The 14,678-nt window shown below is 39.0% G+C and overlaps 1 protein-coding gene across 2 annotated transcripts in view; it reads right to left on the bottom strand.

Annotated features, from left to right (window-relative positions):
- pla2g7 (phospholipase A2, group VII (platelet-activating factor acetylhydrolase, plasma)) overlaps nucleotides 1-14,678 on the bottom strand; it is a 46,284-nt gene that overhangs the window by 14,969 nt on the left and 16,637 nt on the right. For both annotated transcript variants that reach the window (XM_020518844.2, XM_048597353.1), the window contains 3 exons: nucleotides 13,212-13,302; nucleotides 12,144-12,212; nucleotides 1,034-1,211 (listed from right to left, as the gene is read on the bottom strand). In XM_020518844.2, the coding sequence (XP_020374433.1) occupies nucleotides 1,034-1,211; nucleotides 12,144-12,212; nucleotides 13,212-13,302 (338 nt within the window). The remainder of the gene's footprint in view (nucleotides 1-1,033; nucleotides 1,212-12,143; nucleotides 12,213-13,211; nucleotides 13,303-14,678) is intronic.

The raw sequence follows: 14,678 nt of genomic DNA, 5'->3' as shown, positions 1-14,678 counted from the left end.
GAAGTCTGTTTCATTCTAAGAGAATGCAAAAAGGAAATAGTAATGTGGCAAATAGGTATTTATATATTCTGGGGAGACAGTGACATAGTGGACAAGCAATCCAGATCTCCGGGTTAAGGTTCTAGGACATGGGGTTCAAATCCCACTACCATGGTGATGGTGAAATTTGAATTCAATACAAAAATTTGGAATAAAGAGCTAACCTAATGGTGACCATGTAACCACTATCGATTGTCATAAAAATCCATCTGGTTCACTAACGTTCCTTAGGGAAAGAAATCTGCTGTCCTTACCTGGTCTGGCCTACATGTGACTCCAGACCCATAGCAATATATAGTTGACTTCTTCACTGCAGGATGGGCAATAAATGCTCGCCTAGCTGGTGATGTTCATGTCCCATGGATGAATAATAAAAAAAACAATCTGCAGTGACTGTATTGTTAAACACTAGTTTGATGAATATGCTGCAAATTAGTTATTTGAACTTATACTGTTCTGATTTGATATGCATCGTTTCATTATGCAAACAGGTCAGATTAATGCACAGTAATAGATTTAATTCAGAAAACCATGATTATAAAGTTTGACTTTAAAAACACCCATCAAGTAGTTACCTACTTTTTTAAAAGTGAAAAAGGTAATGGTGCTCTGCGTCACCATAATGTATGTTTACTATAAGGTTTTGGAGTAGATTTGTAGCTTGGGTTGTGGGTGTTGAGGTTGGTTGGCTCGCCGAGCTGGTTTGTTGTTCCGCAGACGTTTCGTTACCGTGCTTGGTAACATCCTCAGTGCAGCTTCTGATGAAGCATCGGTGTGTTTTCCCGCCTGGCTTTTAAACTCTGGGGTCCGTTGCGATGGATTGCCTCACTTCCGGGTTTCCTCCGTAGTGGAATGTATATGGGGTCATCAGAGGTTGCACTGAGGATGTTACCAAGCACAGTAACGAAACGTCTGCGGAACAACAAACCAGTATGTTTACTATCTCCACCACAGAGATAGTCCAACATGCAAGAATAGTTTCCCAATGCCTTACCTGGTCATTCCGTAGTGGGAATTCTTGTTCTCCCTCTTCAAGAGGCTTATAGTAAAGCCATTTCCTCTGCAACTGATCCAAAGGAAGTGCAGGACTGCTGGCCGAGATTGATTCTCCTACTTCATTGACTGTTTTAGATTTCTCTTCAAAGTAGTAGGTGGCTGAAGCTGACCCATCCCTGAGAAACGAACAGAAAGTCAATTTTTCTGCAGCAATTTTCTTAATAGGTAGAATTAAAATTAAATTTTTGAATCAACAAACTGACTAAAAGCTCAGTCATAATTTTATTGAATGATGGAGCAAACTTGAAGGACTGCCTGGTCTATTCTGCTCCTAGAGATAGAAGTTCAGGAAATAGCAGGCTGAATTGAAAATAAAATTCATTGGTCCCTCAGCTCTATTATATCTTCCGTTAATTTGCTAATACGAGGTTAATCACAAGGCACGTGAGCATCTGGGGAAGCTGGTAAAATGTTAGCTGAATCCTGATCTTTACTTGACCCATTACTACACCTTCTTTCATTACACCATCAAGGAATCAAGGGATCTGGGGAAAAGGCAGGGAAGTGGAGGTGAAGATATTAGATCAGCCATGATCTCATTGAATGGCACAGCAGACTCAATGATTTGAATGGCCTACATCTGCTCCCGGCTGACGGTTTTATTATGAAATAATAATTTAGTAATATAATCTCAGCTGTCTTCTATCCTATCACAGACCTTTCCTCTTGAACTTTTCCTCATCCTCCTTGCTTGAGCATGTAGCCTTAACTTTTTCTGGCTCTGGGAATTCCTCCTTTAAGATTCTCAACTCCTTGACCAACTACCCTGATATGTGGCTAAGTATCAAATCAAGTATAATAAGTAAAGCACCTTGATGGTATAAAAAATACAAAGTTGCTACTATTATACAAATGGATCAAGAAACATGGACCCATAGACTACTGAATAAACTTCTGCCAAAATTCAGTATCTGTCATTATTAGCCATTCTTGTAAAACACTCATCAATTAGTGGTGAAGAAGAGATATAACACGAGTTCCAATTTTCCACAAAGTGCTGAACAATTCATGCCATTCCAGTTAATTTCAACAAACCCAAAAACTTCCAATTTTGCCAGGAGTCCCTCCACCGAAATGAAATGTCTTGTATGAGATTGATGGGGACTTGTGTTGCAAACTAACTTAGTCCAGTTGCTGCTAACTCATGTCGTAACTACTTTGTTAGTGATTAGACACCTAGCACGATGTAACTTTAAAGCCCAGAAAGGGAACAATATATTGAGTCTCCCTTTCCTAGGTAGTAAATTATTCCTAGAGTTTTTCTAAAACTTGTCATGCATCCTTTCAGTATTTTTGAGCTAATCTTATCATCCATATTTCCTATTAATGTTGGAAGTTCGGAATGCAAATCTGTTTTGATACCTGGATTTCACTCATGGTAACTTTGGGACACAAGTAAAAACGTTCGTACATTTAAACACACTTTCCTCCATATTCACATACTACCATTGCGATGATTCCCAAATACAACTTTTTTTACAATATCCTCTTTCTGTTTGGACATTTCAATTTTTTTCCTTACTTCTTTCTCCTTCCCCCACCCCCCTTCAATTTTTCTTTTTGCATCTAATCAAGACTCGGGAACACTATTTCCTTCTCCACTATTTGCTCTGTTTCTTTCTCTATCTTTTGATTAAGATAAGTTATCAGCTACGTTAGTGAGATGGGATGTTGATACTACTCTGCCATTATAAATCTGCAATCTTGCAATTTGTGTTGTTATCTGAAAGGGGAGGTTAAAAAAAAATATAGAACAGGCTGCTTGCTGCAAGATGTGCCACTCCAGCAATTTATTTTGGCAACTGTAGTTGCAATTTCATAGCTCTTAACAATATGCACAGGAGCACAGGGCTGTAAAATACCACCTGCAATCCATCTGACCCATGTCAGCTACTGCCATATTAAAACATACTGAATTAAATTTTGTGGAGATTGTCCCTCCCACTCACAGTAACACAAACATCATCATGGAAACATTAATCTAACAACAGTCACAAAAATGAGCAGCACTTGATGACAAACAGGGAGGACAAAAAAAAACAGAAGTGGCATTACTGTAAGTACACAGCAACGACACCGAGGAATCACAGCTATGCACTTTACTCATTAGGGAATCAATCGATACAGAAAGCTAATATGACCAAAATAAATTAAAATGGAGGAAACAATCATTAATACTTTGTATTTGCATTAATATGTGCAATTGATATATAATCAGCAATTACTAATTCATTTCAAGTCAAAATAATCCATAGTTAATTAAATACTAAACCTCTCAAAATTCTAAACAAAAACAGAAATTGCTGGAAAAGCTCAACCGGTCTGGCAGCATCTGTGGACAGAAATCAGACTTAATGTTTCGGGTCTAGTGAGCCTTCCTCAGAACTGAAACATTAACTCTGATTTCTCTCCAAAGATGCTGTCAGATCTGTTGAACTTTTCCAGCAATTTCTGTTTTTGTTCCTTTAAGGAATACTTCGTCAACCACCCCTCTGGCATATATGCTGCTGCAATTGGAGAATGTAGCTTGGGAAGATCTTTCAGAGCATCAACAGTAGCACAGCCCAGTGGCCAATTTGTGTGTTTATCACTTGGTGTTACAACAGTAATTTTTCTACAATCATTATGTATATTTGTAAAAAAAATGAAATAGGCACAGTCTATTTATCATGAACCACACTTATAATAGGGAACAATATCAGCTAACATGAAGACTGTGATAGGAAGTCAAACTCCAATTTGTGATGCGCAGTGGCTACACATACATTTCCATCCCTTTAGAATTACCAAGAGTGGAAAAGTAACAAATATTTAGCTTGGAAGATAATACTTATTACATACAGGATTAACTGTATCCTTTACATTTCCTCTAGTGAGCAGCTTTTGGACAATGTGCTTAGATTGTGAATGGGCATTCATGATAATTAAAGATGACAATTGCTATGTTCCCAGCTGACGGCAATACTGAATGAGTCAGATCCCAAGGTGAAAACTGACTTGATAGATCATAAGTTCACCTTTTGAAGTTAGTTACCGTGCCTAGTCACTGAATATATTCACACGAGGCTGCCAAAGCTCTTTTACAGAAGTACCCAAATTTATTACACAAAAGAAAACAGTTTTAATATTTCCCCCTGCAATATTCTTTATAGATACTCAATCCTAGTGAAGTGGCACTGCTATTGTAATTCTTTAACTTCTTATTTAACTGATTCTATCCAGATTTAACAGCCTAGATACTTCTTTTCAGTTCTGAAAGTTTGAAAAATTTACACACTGTTTCTCTGCCTGGAAACATCACAAACGAATCCAGTCTTGACGAAGGGTTTCAGCCCGAAACGTTGACTTCCCTGCTCCTCGAATGCTGTCTGACCTGCTGTGCTTTCCAGCTCCACATTTATTGATTCTACCTTCTAGCATCTGCAGGCCTTAGTGTCTCCAAGTCTACTCTTCTGCTGATATGAAGCAGTTCTTTTGAACTGAACTCAAACCACTAGTGGCTCCTGGTCTTATTTACATGTATGTCATAAAAGTTCACTTTTGTAAACACTGCATCTATTAACAGTACAGGTATTTTGTAAAGCTCTTAATTTCATACCTTCTTTCAAAATCATGTCTTTAGTCCACTGTTCCAAATTAATTTGATCCTTTGTTTTTCCTCAAGTGTCGATGGTAGCCATCATGTGGAGGTGCCGATGTCAGACTGGGACAGACAAGGTCAGAAGTCACAGGACACCAGGTTATAGTTTCTGCCTATAAATTCTGTGCCGTTGGCTTCACTTCACCTGATGAAGCAGCAGCCCTCCAAAAGTTCGTGATTTCAAATAAACCTGTTGGACTATAACCTAGTGACTTCTGACGTTTTGTTTTGAAAAAGGAAGTTACCTTCACAGAATTGAAGCCATACATCCATTTATCCTCTACTTTAAAATCCAGATGAGAATCATATTTTATACACCTTTAATCGCATAATTCACTGATAATCACAACATTTGTGCGTTCTGGAGAAACTAAAGTTTATAACATTATTCCTTTGGTGTTGGAAGCACAAAATACTAGCTGTACACTTCATGGGTCTCTATAATAATACATTTTCACATTTCTGCTCTTACTACTTAGGTGTGGTGAACACCTTTGAAAGATCATTAAAAGATTTCTTTTGAGTGTACAAGTGTTAGTTAAGAAAGCCGTTCAATCTTATTTTAAAACACACGATCTAATACGTCACCAGTGACCAAAACACACACATTCACATAATTCTTTGCAAACCAAGATCATAAGATGATCATCCAACTGGTGTATTACATAATTTTACTGCAAGCAGAAAATAGCTGAAAAGACCTAATGTGCCCGAGCAACATAATCCATAGTTAGGACTAGAAACAACAGGCACACAGTAGTAATGCAACACATAGCTTTCACTTGGCAAAATCTTTACCAACTCATGAGCAACCTAACTCATACCTATCCACTGGCTTTTGTTCAAACAAGATGTTTCATGCAAAGGAAGCAAAATGTTGCACATACAAGGCAAACCGTGGAATGTCGGATTTTGTAATCAATGATCTGCTTCATCCACAATTAAATTGGCTGATCAGTGGAGGAGACAGGTGCTACAGTTGATCACAATTTTATAACAGCATTGCAAAGACTCCAGAAAACAAAATGATGAAGTGACTAAGTTAAGAGTCATATTGACAGTAATCGACTTCAGGCTTAAAAACAGTCTAAAACCTGACCATACAAAGTTAGACCTGACTGCAAAATATTACATACATCAGCCAGAGAATAGACAGAGTTTTAACTGTTGTTTTCAACTTCACCGCAGCTTCAAGTTGATGATTCTGTAGTTCTACTGTTGATCATGTTTACATGCCATTCATTATACCAGAACTGACAACACAAACAAGGCAACTAGTTTAAGCACTGTTGAGGTTTAATGCCCTCTCCTAACTGGTTTGGCAGTGACCCATGAAATCTGTCTTTGCCCTTAACAATAAAACATGTCCACATCAGCAAACTATTCCTGCTGAGGGGCATCAACAGCATCATTCCTTACTTTTTACTTGTTTGGTTTGTGTGGAATAAAAAAGGAGTCTTGAACCACTTTGTAATTAACCAGAGGTCAGATAAATAGCTACATTTTGGGAGTGTGCCTCAGACAGCAGCAATGTTCAGCCAGTAGTATATGAATGTTAGAAATGAAGGTGACAGGCTCTACTATAATTTGAGACATCTATAGCTCCCTTCCAATGAATTGGCTTTTATTAAAAATATACATAAAGAAACCAGTTGTTCTTGCTGAGAATGACTCAGTTTCATTGACGAACCTTCTGGGTAGTCTTTCCTTTGGCCGGAGGTGGAGTGGGCAGGAGGGAAAATACAAAAAGCCAATGTCATTTAGTCACAATTACAACATGTATGAATGCTCCAATTACAGTGCAACACAAATTTCCGTCAAGTAATTGATACATTTCCTGTAATCCCTGGAAAATTGCAGTGATGTAAAGTGAAAATGAAAAGTGTTGTGGCCATCTACCCTAGGAAGAAACTCTGATATTCTAGACAAAAGGGTGGAGTCAGGTGACAGCATTTCTGAATAGCTGCAGAAACAAAACGCTGAATGTAAATCAGTCTGCATGGTCAGGCTTCACGGTTCACAATGACACTGACGAATAACTCTCAGATGGCTAGATCAAAATTAATGAGTTATCCCAATATCTCAACGATTAAAAAGAATATAGTCGGGAGGGGGACAATATAGTCATTGAGCTCTTTTTTCCAGGATGTGAAAAGTATATGGCACCAATAGCTGGTTGTTGGCCAGGGCTGGAGAGGGATAAAGCTCGAATGGAGATACAGCATTGCTCAAGCTGAATGACTGGATGTACTAACAGTCACATACACAATGGCAGTAACTCACACCAATCAAGGAGAAGGGAAGGAGTTCCGGTACCTCATTGGGAAGATCAGTACTTCGCAACATGATGTGAAAGTCTGATTGGATGGAAGCTGATAAGAGGTCAGGGAAAAAACCCTGCATCATCTAAGCCCTCTAGCGTAACTCCTGGCAGTGAAACAGCGCATGAGCAACCCCTTGCTGGGAGGTGGAGTTGGGGAGAACAAAGGAACTGTGAAGCCTGGGTAATCTGTTTTGATTAAAATGCAGTATTGAGGTAGCAGAAAACTGATTAGTGTGGCTTCCTTTAATGGTTTACAATTTGTATTTAGGAATATTTTGATACTTAGATATTTTTAATACTTTGACACTCGATATTTTGGGACTTTTGAGAACGAAAGAGTGAATTGGTTAAGTTAAAGAATATTCTGTGCCTTCTCAACTCACTTTCACTGAGGTTAACTGTTGTCGGAGACAGAGACAGTCAACATGGTGATAATGGAAAAACAGAATCCACCCCAAAATAAAACAGGATTAGAAATATTCAGTGAAATATCACAGGTAAGCAACCTGTCCTCCAATGGAATCGAGGACTTTTGACTATTTGTGAAGATGGAATGAATAAGGAAGAATGATTATTTGTGGGTTTTTGAACAGAGTTGTCTGCTTTGGTAAATATTCATAATATAGATTCCAAATTTCTCTGCTCATACAACAAACCCAATCCCATATCTGCGTGAAAAGGTAAAGACATCATAGTGTCACCAAATCATAAGGCTGTTTTCAGAGAGAGACGACTGGTACTGATTTAGGGTACACTACACAAACACATACATCTCCCATAATGTTATTTCATAATATTCTCAGATATTTATGAAAAATTCTCGACCACAGCTTTCTCTTCAAAACCATTTAATCCTCAAATCTAGTTTCCAACCTACCCTAGTCCTGAGACTGTGCTGGTAAATATAACAAGTAACTTCCTGGGTGATGTGGCTGACTGTATTTCACCAATTCTGACCACTTAATGTAATCAGTCAATCCTCCTCCTAACAGTCCACTTCCATGGTATTTCTCACATTTTCAATCATAACCACTGCATCACAGAGATTGTGATGTAGTGGTTATGGGTCATTAAACTCGTAATCCAAAGAACTAAGCAATATCCTGGACAACTAGGTTCAAATCCTACCACAGAAGATGGCAGAATTCAAATAGAATTTCAATTTTAAAAATCTGGAATTAAAACACAAATAACACTATTGTCGCGAAAATCAATCTGTTTCACTAATGCCCTTTAGGTAAGGAAAATTGCTGCCCTTATCTGGTTTGAGCCTACATGTCACTCCAGATCTACAGCTATCTGTTTGACTCTCAACTGCCCTGTGAAATGTTCAGGCAAGCCACTCAGTTGTATTAAAACAACGTGTCAAAAAATAAAGGAACAAAACTGGTATCAACTTCAAATGACAATGACACACTCTGCACCCTTGACCTTGCAAAGCCCCTTTATCAACATCTGGGAGCTAGCACCAAAATTAGGATTTGTCTCCAACAGCCTGATATAATCATGGTCAAGGACCATACACACAATATCCCAGACATTACCAGCATAATCCCTGGATATGTTATGTCCTAGCAGCAGGACAGAACTATCAGAGGGAACAGTACAGTGGTATAGTATTGGCGGAGGGGTGTTGGCGTGGGAGTTCTGAAGATTAACTCTAGACTCCATGATGTCTCACTGCATAAAGTCAAACACAGGCAAGGAAACCTCCTGCTAAGGACTTGCGCTCTCAAACTTGCAGGGCCCCAGCCAAGCTGTTTTTAGTACATGTACAACCTTAACCCAACACCACAAAAAATTGCCCAGGTATGTCCTATACACAAGAAGACAAATCCAACCCAGCCAATTGCCAATCCATCAGTCTACTCTTGATCATCAGTAAAGTAATGGAAGGTGTCAACAGTGTTGCTCAGCAATAACCTGCTCACAGACACTCAGTTTGAGTTTTACCAGGACCACTCAGCTCCTGACTTCATTACACCTTTGGTTTAAATATGGACAAATGAGCTGAATTCCAGGAGGGGAGGTGAGAATGACAGCTTGTGACATTAAGGAGACCTGGTGTTACGAATTAGACCAAACCCCCTGCCAAAATATCAAGGAGACAGCCTAGACCCTAACTTTTATCTTATTTAAAAGAAAAGTGTAAGGTGCTGTTTTCCAGATGTAATTCGATTGGTCACGCTACTCAGCTTTAAGCAAGACATATTTTATTCCTACCCCCAGTTAAAATACAGACAAAAAGAAAGAAGAAATTGATATAACTTTAACTATATTGGAAAATTTAACAGAATAAAGATTATTTTAAACATGAAACAGCAACTGTTCCAATATATTAAATCCCATAAACACACCCTTGGTAAAGGCAAAGGCAGTAAAATGGATTGTCTTGTGTGATTCTGGTAGCTGAAGCTTTCAGAGAGAGCGCGAGAGAGCGAGCGCGCGCGAGAGACGCTTTCTACAGCCAATGTCAAAGCCCCAACAACTACTGAAAGCTAAACTAACAGCCTGGTTTTGTGGGAGCCTGACTCTACCCACTCATGCTGTTTCTATTGTTCCAACTTTGAAAAAATAAACCAAGGCCTCATGAGCTGTTTAATGGCTTGGAGGAACTATCTTAGCACCTACATCTCAAAGCCTCTCTCTCTTCAACACAAAAATAAAGGACAAAATATGCCTCTTAAAGCCATAGTATTGTCACACTAGCAAAACTGGATTCAACGGGAATAAAGGGGGAAAACTGTCCTTTCACCAGTCATCCCTAGCATGTAGGAAGACGGTTGTGGTTGTTGAAGGTCAGTCATCTCAGCTCCACGACATCACTGCAGAAGTTCCTTAGGCGAATGTCCTAGGCCCAACCATCTTCAGTTGTTTCATCGATGACCTTCCTTCCATCATAACGTCAGACATGAGGATGTTTGTCAATGATTGCACAATGTTCAGCACTACTCACGACTCCTCAGATAATAAAGCAGTCCATGCTTAAATATACAGAAATCTGGGCAAGATCTAGGTTTGCTAACAAGTGGCAAGTAACTGTTGCGCCACACAAATGCTAGGCAATGACCATCAGTGAATCTAACCATCACTCCTTGCCATTGAATGGCAGTAACATTGTTGAATTCCCCACTATTAACATACTGGAGGTTACCATTGACTAGAAGCTGAACTGGACTAGCCATATAAATACTGTAACCACATGAACAAGTCAGAATCCAGGAACCTTGCAGCGAGTAACTCAATTACTGTCTTTCCAAAGCTTGTCCACCACCTACAAGGCACAAGTCAGGAGTGTGATAGAATTTTCTCTACTTGCCTGGACGGGTGCGTCTCCAACAACACTCAAGAAGCGTGACATCATCCAGGACAAAGCAGCCCGCTTGATTCACGCCACATCCACTAATATTCTCCACCGCACCCCCCCACCTTTACCTGATGCTCAGTAGCAGCAATACGTACTATCAATATGATGTACTCAATACATAAATTCTCCACGGCTCTTTAGACCACTCCTTCCAAACCCAAGACCAACGCCATCACAAAGGACAGGGGCAGCAGATATATGGAAATACAAATCATTCCAGAAGTGTCACTAGGTTAAAATCCTGGAACTCTCTCTCTAACGTGAGTCAATCTATAGCACACGGACTGTTGTGTCTCAAGATGACAGCTTCCCCACCATCTTCACAAGGGTAACTAGGAAGGTCAATAAATGCTGGCCCTGCCAGCTATGTCCATATCCCATGAATAAAGAAAGAAAATAAACTGGAGATTAGTTCAAAGCGGGAATTGTTCACCCTCAACATCCTTTCCAGTGCCTGCAAATTATTTCTCTTCCCTGTGCTGGTTTAGAAATTAATGTTTTTCAAAAATTACTGGAGTTGATCTATTCCCTAACAGTAACTGCTCAACAGCCTATCAATTCATGACTTTCCTGTGGTGTCACTCAGACTGTTATCTCTTCTCGTCATGTTGTTTTAGCTGGTTTCTGCTCTCCCTATCTCATGCTGTTTGGTGTTTGTGACTGTCTATGGATCTTCTTCTCTCTTCTGCTGACTATGTCCACAATCACAATGCTGGCCTTGCTAGTGATGCTCACATCTCAGGACTGAACATAAAAAGAGAAACCAGGTCTACAGTGTCTTTCCATATTGGACTAGTGAAAAGTCAAATGTGGAATAGACTGGAATGGATTGTGAAATGGGTTAAAAAAAGCTTACTCGATGATCAATATATTCTTACCTCCTTAGTTCACAATGCTTTAACTCAGTGCAGTGAAATGTTTTCTGGCATAATGATAAACCACGGAAACACAAGCTTTTACATACTTTACATCATTTTTTTTAACATTAAGATGGTATTTGGTGTCTAGTTGTATGTATAAGGATGATTTAAGCCAACAGACCATTATTAGGTTCTTCACACGTCACACCAATACAAATGTAAGCGTGCTATTGAACATTACCTGCTTAAGAAAAGAAATTAATGGTAATTGACGTATATAAAAAAATTCAGGAAGTGCATAACTGTGCCAAAATGTAGCAATTGTAGTCATGTGTTCCCACTGTGTTTCAGCAAATTTTCAGAAATCCTCCCTTTTTTAAGGTGGGATGACCACTAAGTATGTCCAGTCAAACAAGTTTCAAGTACAGAACATTTCACAAATCCAGCCATTGTGACGTTCCAGCTACAAAACCTGGTCACATCTGAAAATGGAACTGCTTTCCTAACAACACAATGTTCGCATTTCCTGTACCCAAGAACTTCAACAGTCCAAGGTGGCAGACCACCACCACCTTCTTCAGGACAATTAGAGATTGGGAATAAACAATGGCCTAGCAAGCGATGCCCGTATTCTTTTGAATGAATAGAAAAATAAATTGCTAGCAAGCAAATTGGACCGTTAGTCACAGCTGGCATTTGAATCCATTCAAGTGGAGTGACTGGATTAAATAAATAAAAAAAAACAAACATTCTATACTGTGTGTTTCCTAGCAAGGTTTCTAAGTCTATAAACAGGATGCATAATTTATACGACACTTATGCAAAGAATTTTGTTGATTCAGAATTCAAGTTTCTTACCTGTGTTCCACTGCAGCAACTACAAATCCTCGTGAAGCCAGTTCAATGCATATAGCTGAATACAGAGTCCTACAAAAAGAGAAACGGAGCTTAACTTTTGAGATGGAGAAGAAATTAACATCTCAGTAAGTAACTTACCTGTCCTCCTGGGAGCTCCCATCTTCTCAAATATGCAAGTACCTGGTCCTGAACTGAGATGTCAGGCCAATTAATAGACTAGCAGTTGGGCCTCAGCAGGTGGCATTGAGAGGCCTGTTTTCTTGATAGAAAGGTCTGGTGCATATACAAGGTACCCAGAAATGGATATCATACCCTGTGTCAAGAAGCATCACAAAATGCTACATATCTAAATCAATTACACTGAAGTAGTGCAATTTCAGTTCATTGAATTGCATCAATTCACCCGCTCATTAGTTATTAAAATATACGATGCTTCAGAATTCCTCCCAATTTATAAAAATGGGTTTTTACAGAATCCAGAATTTCCTACATTTGGGTCACACATTCTTCCCTTTGCAGGAAAGTGCACAAGCAGATATCAGATGTGGACAGGCTCAGATGACTGCCAGCTAAAAGAATTCTCTTTGTAATACCCACCAATCCATAATTACTTCCCATCCTTATGGATCAGGGTAATAATAAACGAGTTTCTTCCAATAATCCTCACATCAGGTTAATAATTTCAGTCACATGGAGAGGAAGGGTGAACTATAAAATGATGTGGGCTGCTTGGGTACCAAGTCACTCAATGGCATTATTGAAGTCCTAGAAGATCTCGTATTCTGAAACTATAATTAAAAATTAAAGTGACAACAGAAACATGAAAAAAAGTGACAGGTTAGCGGGGGCAAGGAAAGGAGAAACTATGGAGAGCTTTTCACAACAGCATGTACACGGGCTGGCAAACCCTCCTTTCATCTACCAGACTTCTTTATTTTGACCTTGAATTTTATCAGAAGTTACTACTTAACCATTGTGTGTTAGGATTACGTTTCTTCCTATTCACAAGTGGATGAAGTTCTTTAGAAATAAATGGTGTATTTGTTAATGATCTTACAATTGCTTTACCTGAAAGCTCCAAGGCCATGAGAGAAAACGACTGAAGGATATCTTCCAGTTTTAAATGGAGCATTCCATTCTGCAGGAATGCTGTATGACCCTGTCAAGAAAATAAAATGATTCAACTTTACTGTTTGAGCTGCAATGTTTGATCACATATTCCTTGCCGTTTAATGTAACGGAGCGATACATAACCATTCGATTTGAGGAAATGCTTTTGTTTTGAATTCCCCTGCTCTAACTTACATTCAAGTACTTTATTTTTCCTTTCTAATGAACAAACTCAATTGACTTCGTTAAAACAGCCCACCAAAAACAACAAAATGCCAGTAACCTGATGATGTCATATATACAAAATGAAACTGGTTCTTTCCTTTGTGAAGTTGTCAATGTTCATACCGTTTTAATACAGATTAGCAAATTTGGTATTATGTGATACAGTGTACATGTTACAGATAATTCCAAGCTCATTATATATAACAGTGACGAATAACAAAAATTTGAGCATGTAGGTCAACAATTCAGATCAATTTTGTCCTTGGAGCAGACAAGATGAAGCCATCTACAGAATCTTCAGTTTTGGTTTTACAGCTGCAAAGATGTGAACCAATGGATGTTTCCGCTGTTTGCATTGAATATGTAGAGAAGAATACTCTACACTAGAGACAGGAGTTCAGTCAAACCTGCAGACATGTGCTGTCAGTGAGATAACTATTTAGTGAGCTGGGGAGCAGACCTGGGAAGCAGTAACCTTTGACAGACAAAAAAAATACATTTAACAGAGAGGTTCAACACAAAAGCAATTACCAGAAAAGGAAAGCATACTGGATCCTTTCAAAGAAGAATCCCTCAATATAATGACTTCTGCTCCAAAAATCATGGTTTTCAAAAAGGAAATTGGAAATTATTTGAAGGGAAAAACAAAACAGAGGAGAGCCTCTACCTGAGTACCTCTTACACAGCCAGCACGGGTGACCTCCTTGAGCTTGCCACTTAAAATTGGTACACAGTTGAAGCAGTTAAGTTGACAGTGTACTTTCTGCATATAGCACTGAAGTAAAACAATTGCGCATGCCACACTACAATACTTAATGTTAAAATCACGATTAACGTTAACTTTTTTTCCTCAATGGTGATCAAAAATTACTGCAACATTATACAGAAGGCTTCTTCAGTTCCTGTCTCAGAGGCAGGTCTGACCAACAACACCATGATCTCCAGCAGAGGTAACACGAGCAGGCAGGTCCCAAATCTACTCCAGCTGGAATGGGAAAATCCAATGGCTGTTGGCCATTCAGCAATTGAGCCAATGGGAGGTCCACATTGCTTTGGCAGCATGCACTTTTACATACTGGTCGCAATCTGGAGCTAGGAAAAGTGATAGTAAAGGTGTCAATTTTCCCTCCATCACATGGCTGACTAGAAATGTCTCTGCCTTTTACTATTTGTCATTCATGTACTTTGAAGACTTGACCC

This window comes from Rhincodon typus, chromosome 5, assembly GCF_021869965.1.
Source record: "Rhincodon typus isolate 14 chromosome 5, sRhiTyp1.1, whole genome shotgun sequence".
In the NCBI taxonomy this organism is placed as follows: Eukaryota; Metazoa; Chordata; class Chondrichthyes; order Orectolobiformes; family Rhincodontidae; genus Rhincodon; species Rhincodon typus.
The sequence above is the reverse complement of the archived record's forward strand: the minus strand, read 5'-3'. Positions and strand labels throughout refer to the sequence as shown.